Source organism: Oncorhynchus kisutch, linkage group LG21 (genome assembly GCF_002021735.2).
Source record: "Oncorhynchus kisutch isolate 150728-3 linkage group LG21, Okis_V2, whole genome shotgun sequence".
In the NCBI taxonomy this organism is placed as follows: domain Eukaryota; kingdom Metazoa; phylum Chordata; class Actinopteri; order Salmoniformes; family Salmonidae; genus Oncorhynchus; species Oncorhynchus kisutch.
The window spans coordinates 36,538,281-36,548,464 of NC_034194.2; the positions used below are offsets into that span (position 1 = coordinate 36,538,281).

Genomic DNA, 10,184 nt, shown 5'->3' on the forward strand with positions numbered 1-10,184 from the left:
AGAAGAGACAGAGAGGGGGAATAGAGAAGAGAGAGAGGGAATAGAGAAGAGAGAGAGGGGGAATAGAGAAGAGAGAGAGGGAATAGAGAAGAGAGAGAGGGGGAATAGAGAAGAGAGAGAGGGGGAAGAGAGAGAGGGGGAAGAGAGAGGGGGACGAGAGAGAGGGGGGAAGAGAAAAGAGAGAGAGAGGGGGAAGAGAGAAGAGAGAGAGGGGGTGTGGAAGAGAGAAGAGAGAGCGGGGGTGGAAGAGAGAAGAGAGAGGGGTGGAAGAGAGAAGAGAGAGAGGGTGGAAGAGAGAAGAGAGAGAGAGATAGAGAGGAGAGAAGAGATAGAGAGGAGAGAGCGATAGAGAGGAGAGAGCGATATAGAAGGAAGAGAAAAGAGAGAGAGAAGGGGAAGAGAGGAGTGGTGAAAACAGAAGAAAGAGAGGGGAAGACAGGAGCAAGAGAGAGGTGGGGAAGAGAGAAGAGAGTGAAGAGGAGAAGAGAGAAGAGAGAGGGGGGAGAGAGAGAAGAGAGAGGCGGGAGAGAAGAGAAGAGAAGAAGAGAGAAGAGAGAGAGAGGCGGGAGAGAAAGAGAAGAGAAGAAGAGAGAAGAGAGAGGCGGGAGAGAAAGAGAAGAAGAAGAGAGAAGAGAGAGCGCAAAGGTAGGGAATAACAGTGAGAAACAAGTGTATCATCCTGATGATTGTGTGATTCACAGGAATTTAAATACAAAGCTTTAGGACTTTAACGAGAAGCTGGTGAATGTGATCGTGCTGATTGTGATTCACTCACATCCTTGATATGTTTACTAGGTTGGAGAAGACATCTCCTGGCACTGATTTCAGACGCGTCTCCAGAAGCCATCTGGAAGAGAAGATAGAGGATTAAGTTCACAGATCAACATAAAGTTTACAGATTTATGTACAGTTTACTGATTGATGTAAAGTGTACAGATCAACATGTAGTTGTTTGACCTCCATTCATAAGAAAAGCATTGTACCTTCCTCCTCCAGAGTCTCGATCATATCTGTCACAACTGATAAGATATATACCCATTTTGGCCAGTTATGCATACTGTACTAATCCCTGGATGTAATGTTGAGATCTTGAGGTCTCCTTGCGCTGGTTTAGTTCAGTCAGTGTACAGGGGTTACATGCCTGCCCTAGAGACACTCATCCACCTTACAGTGTGTAAGGTAAACTGTGCATGCTGCAAATATTAGAGTTGAAAAGCAGACCTGTAACGGCTCTGGTTTGTAGAAGGAGACCAAGGCGCAGCGTGCTAGGGCGTACATCGTATTTTTACTGACGACACCAAACAAATAACAAAAGAAAAAGAACGAAAGCGCAAAGTTCTGTCAGGCTCAGATACTAAACACAAAACAATATCCCACAAAACCCAAAAGGAAAATGACAACTTATATATGATCCCCAATCAGAGACAACGATAGATAGAACACCGACTCATTAAAGGGTTTTTCTTCATTTTTACTATGTTCTACATAGAATAATAATGAAGACATCAAAACTATGAAATAACACATATGGAATCATGTCGTAACCCAAAAAAGTGTTTTATATATTTTATATTTGAGATTCTTCAAAGTCCATCATTCATTTAAGACATGAAGGTCAGTCAACACAGAAAATGTCAATAACTTTGAAAGTTTCTTCAAGTGCAGTCGCAAAAACCATCAAACGCTATGATGAAACTGGCTCTCATGAGGACCGCCACAGGAATGGAAGACCCAGAGTTACCTCTGCTGCAGAGGTATAGTTACCAGCCTCAGAAATTGCAGCCCAAATAAATGCTTCACAGAGTTCAAGTAACAGACACATCTCAATATCAACTGTTCTGAGGAGACTGCGTGAATCAGGCCTTCATGGTCGAATTGCTGCAAAAACCCTTGAATGAGTAGGTGTTCTAAAACTTTTGACCGGTAGTGTAGATACATACCAAAAACTAGGAATAAAGTGATAGATAAACAGTAGCAGCAGCGTATGTGATGAGACAAAAAAAAGTTAGTTCAAAAAGAGTCAATGTAGATAGTTAAATAATTAACCAAATAGCTACCCAGACTAACTATTTAGAAGTCTTATGTCTTGGGGGTTAAAGCAGTCCAGGGTCCTGTAGATCCAGACTTGCCTTGCGCTAGCAGAGAGAAGGGTCTATGACTTGGGTAGCTGGAGTCTTTGACCATTTTTAGGGCCTTTCTCTGAGGTCCTGGATGGCAAGGAGCTCGGCTCCAGAGATGTACTTCCTCTTCTCCAGGTAGGAAAGGGCAGTGTGCAGTGCAATAGAGGTTGCATCGTCTGTGGATCTGCTGGGGCGGTAAGCAAATTGGCGTGGGTCTAGGGTTTCTGGAAATAATGGTGTTGATGTGAGGCATGACCGGCCCTTCAAAGATATAGATGTGAGTGTCATTTAGGTTACCTTGGATTTCTTGGGCACAGGGACTATGGTAGTCTGCTTATGAAACATACACACACAGAGAGAAATAGACAAAGAGACAGAGAGAGAGATATCTAGCCACTGTGTTAATACAAAGAGACAGGGACCTTGGCCCTAGGCTCAGGTCAGGTCAGCTGGGTTCAGCTCCACTGTTGTTCCCCAGTCAGTACAGTACAACACCTTCACACCTCAACTATCAGAACATCCCTAAAATACAGGATGCTAGATGGCTATTTCGAGCTGGGTTGTTTTGGACTTGAGATAATTTGGGGAGATATTTTTCCTTTTCTTTTGTTTCCTGGTGGGCGCCGGGCAAACTATGTGAGGATGAAGAATGCGGTGGCATCGCGGATGCGTCTGGGCAGATGAATTGGGGCACTGATTGGGGGCTAATTCCATGTGATGGGTGTCCTGGGAGAAGAGACGGTGGATGAGGGAGGGGGGATGTCCAATGGTAGGAAGGGTAATGGAATGTTCCCAGTAGGTTGAACAAACAGAAGGAGAATGTGCATTATCACACGTGTTAAACCTCTACAGCTGGAGGAGGGCTGTATAGACCCACCATGCCCTCTCTGAAGCCTACCCGTGCCCATACACAGATGGCCCAGTCCCGAATGGCCAACAGAGAGTACAGAATGCAGCAGTAATTTATGATGAATTTAACCTGATCACATGACATAATTTTCAATTTTTTAATTTATAACCAGAAAACCCTCTGGGTCCTATAGTGGATGTCTTGAACCATCCACCACTCTCAGAACAGGTAGCCTAGTGGTTAGAGCATTGGGCCATTACCTGAAATGTTGCTAGATCGAATCCCCAAGCCGACAAGGTGAAAATCTGTCGTTCTGCCCTTGAACAAGTACTCATTCAATTCTGAATGCTTAGCAGGACAGGAAATGATCCAATTCACTCACTTATTAAGATAACATCATTGGTCATCCCTACTGCCTCTTATCTAAACACACATGCTTCATTGTAAATTATGTCTGAGTGTTGAAGTGTGTCCCTGACTATGCGTAATTTAAAAATAACAAGAAAATCGTGTTTTCTGGTTTGCGGAATTATATTTAGATTTTTTTTTTGGACTAAAATAGTGTTTTACTGGGTAACTTGAACTTTTAGTTGAGTCATTTTCTATTAAGGTATCTTTACTTTTACTCAAATATGACAATTGGACATTCTTACTGTTCGCCATTTGGTTCTCACCTGGTTCTGGACCGTGTCCGAAATGGAACCCTGTTCCTTATAGAAGTCTAGTCCACTACTTCTGGCAGAAATCCATATGGTCAACAGTAACACACTATAGGAAATAGGGTGCCATTTAAAAACGGGGCCCAGAGCCAGAGATCTGTGTGTCTGTCTCTCTCTCTGTGTCTGTGTGTCTCTCTCTCTGTGTCTGTGTGTCTCTCTCTCTGTGTCTGTGTGTCTCTCTCTGTGCCTGTGTGTCTCTCTCTCTGTGCCTGTGTGTCTCTCTCTCTGTGTCTGTGTGTCTCTCTCTCTGTGTCTGTGTGTCTCTCTCTCTGTCTGTGTGTCTCTCTCTCTGTGTCTGTGTCTCTCTCTCTGTGTGTCTCTCTCTCTGTGTCTGTGTGTGTCTCTCTCTCTGTGTGTCTCTCTCTGTGTCTGTGTGTCTCTCTCTCTGTGCCTGTGTGTCTCTCTCTCTGTGTCTGTGTGTCTCTCTCTCTGTGTCTGTGTGTCTCTCTCTCTGTGTCTGTGTCTCTCTCTCTCTGTGTGTGTCTCTCTCTCTCTGTGTGTCTCTGTGTCTGTGTGTGTCCTCTGTGTGTTCTCTCTCTGTGTCTGTGTGTCTCTCTCTCTGTGTCTGTGTGTCTCTCTCTCTGTGTCTGTGTGTCTCTCTCTCTGTGTCTGTGTGTCTCTCTCTCTGTCTGTGTGTCCTTCTCTCTCTCTGTCTGTGTGTCTCTCTCTCTCTGTCTGTCTGTGTGTCTCTCTCTCTCTGTCTGGTCTGTGTGTCTCTCTCTCTCTGTCTGTCTGTGTGTCTCTCTCTCTCTGTGTCTGTGTGTCTCTCTCTCTGTGTCTCTCTCTCTCTGTCTGTGTCTCTCTCTCTCTCTGTGTCTGTGTGTCTCTCTCTCTGTGTCCTCTCTCTGTGTGTGTGTCTCTCTCTCTGTTGTGTCTCTCTCTCTGTGTCTGTGTGTGTCTCTCTCTCTGTGTCTGTGTGTCTCTCTCTTGTGTGTCTCTCTCTGTGTCTGTGTGTCTCTCTCTCTGTGTCTGTGTGTCTCTCTCTCTGTGTCTGTGTGTCTCATCTCTCTGTCTGTGTGTCTCTCTCTCTCTGTCTGTGTGTCTCTCTCTCTGTCTGTCTGTGTGTCTCTCTCTCTCTGTGTCTGTGTGTCTCTCTCTCTCTGTGTCTGTGTCTCTCTCTCTCTGTGTCTGTGTGTCTCTCTCTCTGTGTCTCTCTCTCTCTGTCTGTGTCTCTCTCTCTCTCTCTGTCTGTGTGTCTCTCTCTCTGTGTCCTGTGTCTCTCTCTCTGTGTGTGTGTCTCTCTCTCTGTGTCTGTGTGTCTCTCTCTCTGTGTGTCTCTCTCTGTGTCTGTGTGTCTCTCTCTCTGTGTCTGTGTGTCTCTCTCTCTGTGTGTCTCTCTCTGTGTCTGTGTGTCTCTCTCTCTGTGTCTGTGTGTCTCTCTCTCTGTCTGTGTGTCTCTCTCTCTCTGTCTGTCTGTGTGTCTCTCTCTCTCTGTCTGTCTGTGTGTCTCTCTCTCTCTGTCTGTCTGTGTGTCTCTCTCTCTCTGTCTGTCTGTGTGTCTCTCTCTCTCTGTCTGTCTGTGTGTCTCTCTCTCTCTGTGTCTGTGTGTCTCTCTCTCTCTGTGTCTGTGTGTCTCTCTCTCTGTGTCTCTCTCTCTCTGTCTGTGTCTCTCTCTCTCTCTCTGTCTGTGTGTCTCTCTCTCTGTGTCTGTGTCTCTCTCTCTGTGTGTGTGTCTCTCTCTCTGTGTCTGTGTGTGTCTCTCTCTCTGTGTCTGTGTGTCTCTCTCTCTGTGTGTCTCTCTCTGTGTCTGTGTGTCTCTCTCTCTGTGTCTGTGTGTCTCTCTCTCTGTGTCTGTGTGTCTCTCTCTCTGTGTCTGTGTGTCTCTCTCTCTGTGTTGTGTGTCTCTCTCTCTGTCTGTGTGTCTCTCTCTCGCTGTCTGTCTGTGTGTCTCTCTCTCTGTGTCTGTGTGTCTCTCTCTCTGTGTGTCTCTCTCTGTGTCTGTGTGTCTCTCTCTGTGTCTGTGTGTCTCTCTCTCTGTGTCTGTGTGTCTCTCTCTCTGTGTCTGTGTGTCTCTCTCTCTGTGTCTGTGTGTCTCTCTCTCTGTGTCTGTGTGTCTCTCTCTCTGTCTGTGTGTCTCTCTCTCTCTGTCTGTCTGTGTGTCTCTCTCTCTCTGTCTGTCTGGTGTCTCTCTCTCTCTGTGTCTGTGTCTCTCTCTCTCTCTGTGTCTGTGTGTCTCTCTCTCTCTGTGTCTCTCTCTGTGTGTCTGTGTGTCTCTCTCTGTGTGTCTGTGTGTCTCTCTCTCTGTGTCTGTGTGTCTCTCTCTCTGTGTCTGTGTGTCTCTCTCTCTGTGTCTGTGTGTCTCTCTCTCTGTGTCTGTGTGTCTCTCTCTCTCTGTGTCTGTGTGTCTCTCTCTCTGTGTCTGTGTGTCTCTCTCTCTGTGTCTGTGTGTCTCTCTCTCTGTGTCTGTGTGTCTCTCTCTCAGATAGACGTTCACTGTCACAGCATTTAGGAGATGTTTGCTCTGATGACAAACAATACCATTTTATAATGCTTATTCAGAGAACCTGAATTGTGCACTTGCAATATTTAGCCTAACATTGTTAATTAACGATGTCTTAATTTTGTCTATACGCATTTGTAGAATTGTTTGAGTATAGAACATAAAATAGATACATCCATTGAAAAATTATGAAGTTGTTACGGTTTTCTTCCGTCGAAGGAGAGTCGGACCAAAATGCAGCGTGGCTAATTCGATACATCTTTAATAAACGAAAAAACACGAACAATACAAAAACAACAAACGGAACGTGAAAACCTATACAGCCTCTGGTGACAACAAACACAGAGACAGGAACAATCACCCACGAAACACTCAAAGAATATGGCTGCCTAAATATGGTTCCCAATCAGAGACAACGAGAATCACCTGCCTCTGATTGAGAACCACTTCAGGCAGCCATAGACTCTGCTAGAACACCCCACTAAGCCACAATCCTAAAACCTACGAAAAACCCCCATACATAAACACAACACAAAATAAACCCATGTCACACCCTGGCCAGACCAAATAAATATAGAAAACACAAAATACTAAGACCAGGGGTTTGACAGGATGCCTCTGTTTCAAAACGTTTTGCACTGTCATTTTCATAGCCTTTCCTGTTCTCATCATCATGTATGTAGGCATATTTCCATTTTTCCATTTTAGTCATTTAGCAGAGCATCTGCATACATTCTCATAATGTTCCATCAAAACAAACACACTCAAAGCTCCAAGGACCAAGACTGTCTGATAAACAGGCAGAAAAAAGGGGCCCTTGGCTCACTCAGACAAGATTCGTTACAGGATCAACTCATTACAGAGAAATGTTCCAAGGAGTTTTCTTTGCATCACCCATAGCCTACAAGAGCCATCACAATCGACTGAATGAATGCCTATAGAAAGAAAAAATTATCACACGCACGCGCACACACACATTAATCAGATGTCAACCCATACAACAAAGGGACATTACAAGTAAACGTATACTTACAGTGTATCTGTGCTTGCAGGAAATGTGGGAATGACATCAATGTCAAAGCAGGAGATCGTGTAGGTCTTCCGTTCTGAGCAATCACAAACAGTGGGGCAGGAGTCGAACTCAACCAAGGTTTCGATCGGTAACGTGACGAGGGTAAACAGCGCACATGTTATCACCTGCAAGCTGTGTCTGTCGTTTTCAGTCATCTCTTTTTTTAAAGTATCCTCAATGATGCCTATTGTTAACGCTGAGATTCTGACGGCTTCCTTCTCACCGGACGCCCGTGGCAAATTGAAGTTGAAGCCCGCTACTTTGTTTATGTCATAAACTTCAGCGCATGAACTCGTCCTAGCGCAATTATACTGACCGTTTGAGAGAGTGGTGAGAGGAGATGCTTGGGGTGTGGAGGTGGTCTTTCTTCAGGAGTAGAGATTCACGGTGGACTTCTGAGGCACTCTTGTGTCAGGCAGGAGAATTAAAGATTTTGGGTTTTCTTTAACTAGTTTACGGAATGTAGGCTATTTTATGAAATGTATCCTATAAATCCAACTTCCTAACATGACAAAGCTAAATAAAATGTGTTGCTAATCAGTATTATTATTCAATTAAACTAGTACATTGTCAAGTTATAATCATGTTTTAGGCTATAGATATCAGCCCTAATACCCCACATAAAATAAACAAAGTCAAAATTGTATTTCTTATATTCTTTATTATCAGTAACCCCCTAGACAGCCTGGCTTTAATCCAGGGGTGTCAAACTCATTCCATGGAGGGCCTCTGGTTTTTTCCTTTCAATTAAGCCCTAGAAAACCAGGTGTGGGGAGGTCCTTACTAATTAGTTAATTCATCAATAAAGTGCAAGGGAAGAGCGAAAAACCCGCAGACACTCTGCCCTCTGTGGAATGAGTTTTACACCTGCGCTCTAATCCAAAGAGTAGTCCCAGTGTCGCAAAATGAATGTCCCCGAAGCAAGTTTTGGAAAATGTAGTGCTCAAGCATTTTATTCACAAATAATTCCATCACTGCTGTGAGTTTAAAAACTACAACTCCCAACGTCATTAATACGGCGGTAATGTATTTTCCTGTTCTTGGCGGCCCGTTCAAGTTGATTTACCAGAGAGGAATTGTTTGAGTGTAGAAAAAAAAAAAAAAATGATAACTGCACAATTCTTCTTCAGCGCATGCCTCTGTTCCGAGCTAAAATCAAGATCAAGGTCATGGGGAAGGGATGCAACCCTCAAACTGTGAGCACAGGTCCTGATGCTGCAGGCATCTCAGAGAAAATGAACCCACTGGGAAGCACTACAGGTAGGCTAGTATTCTCTTCCCAGAGGGGTACAAAGCAGAATCAATGAGTTAGCCAGCTAACTTTGAGAGAAGAAGAAATAACTAGAAATGTTCTGGTTCATTAAGAAAGCTACACTTAGATATGTGTTTTTGGTTGTTGAGTCAATTAGACCCATTTGAAGCTCGTCTTCCCTCTCCATCTCTGTGCCTCGCAGCTAAGAGGCCAGAGGCTGCGTAGGTCCTCTGGAGCCCATAGGGTGTCAGCCTCCTCCCTGCACACCAGCGACCTGGAGGCTGGCTATGGATCAGGTGATTCATGTCTGTCCTATACAATGTGTAATGACTTTGAAGCTTTATACAACGGGTGGGTCTAATCCTGAATGTTGATTGGTTAAAAGCACATTCCTGCTGGTGTCTATTCCACAAGTTACCACCGGCTAAATCTATGATGTTAAAATGCCTATTTACTCTGTTCCTTCTGACGGCTGAATCCTCTGTCTCATCAGCCCAGGCAGGGAAGTTATACACTTGATCTCCACTATAAAAAGCATTGAGTCAGTTGTTCAACACTATAAGCAACTGTACCCATACACCTTGCTCCTCTGTCAGATGGTCAAGAGATGGCGGTGGGCTACAGTTATAAAACAGCTACATTAGTTTATTACATATCTGTGTAGGTTTGTGTAGAGGGATAGCACTTCGACCCAACGTCTCTCCTGAAGGTCTGTGGGAGCTCGGAGTCAGCTGGAGGAGGAGATAGGAGGAGGGCCAGATCGGCTACAGTCCGCTTCAGAGACCCCTGCCTGCCAGACCAGGATGTAAGACTTGTCAAAGCGATGCTATCTTTAAAATGTTCAACTCACCATTGTAGTGCAGTTAGAGACTTTAACCAGTAGAGGGCGCTTTGGGGTCCATTTTCACAGTGACAGTTTAAAACAGTTATGCCTGTTTTATAACAGCGTTATTCAGTCCTTGTTGATGTTTCAAGTAGTGATTGTACTACCTGTGCCCCTCACCTCCTTCTCAGGTCCACGTCCTGCACCAGTCATTCAGCGACCTGCGCAGTGACCAGCTGAGACTGGGAGATGACATGGACAGAGATCATCAGGAGGAACAGGTAGACTATGTGCAAATATGTTGTGTGTGTATTCACTCATTCACTCATTTCTATTTTTCTCTTTCTAAGGTTTGAGTCATGGAGAATCACTCAAAGCATCTGTCGACTTCAGAGACAGGACTCAGTGAGTTATTTACATCACTTTAAATACTTTACTTCCACATTACAGTTCATAAGTTGCCATAACAACATGACTCTAACCTTAGCTGCTGCACTCTGAAGATGGCAGCTTAGTGCTGTAACCTACAGTGACTCCCCCCCCCAGGTGTCGCCTCATGTGGAGAAGTGTCTGCAGGAGATTAAGAGGGAGATGAGTTCGGAGCGACAGAGCGTGTCAGCGAGACGACCAGAACAGTGTGGGATCATGTCTGACAAACTGCAGGAGGTGACACTACTTCCAGTCCCATCCCTCTCTCTCTGGTTAATACATGCCCACACACACACCCCACCTCTTCTACCCTTCTCTAACTTAACCTTCATCGTAGTTATCACCCTCTCACCACCTCCACCTACTCGCTAGCTAATACATACCCACACACACAGTAAACCTCTGCTAACGTTCCCTGACATAAACCCTCATTCCTCGCACATCGCACCGTCCCACCAACTCCACCTCCACCATTCTGA

At 44.9% G+C, this 10,184-nt stretch overlaps 1 protein-coding gene across 1 annotated transcript in view; it reads right to left on the reverse strand.

Moving 5' to 3' along the window:
• The window catches only part of LOC109880773 (thyrotropin receptor), a 41,759-nt gene extending 33,991 nt beyond the window's left edge, over positions 1–7,768 (reverse strand). The window contains exons 1-2 of the mRNA XM_020472962.2: positions 7,163–7,768; positions 776–847 (exon numbers count right to left, since the gene is read on the reverse strand). Coding sequence (XP_020328551.1) covers positions 776–847; positions 7,163–7,356 — 266 coding nt within the window. The 5' untranslated portion in view covers positions 7,357–7,768. The remainder of the gene's footprint in view (positions 1–775; positions 848–7,162) is intronic.
• Between the last annotated feature and the right edge of the window lie 2,416 nt (positions 7,769–10,184).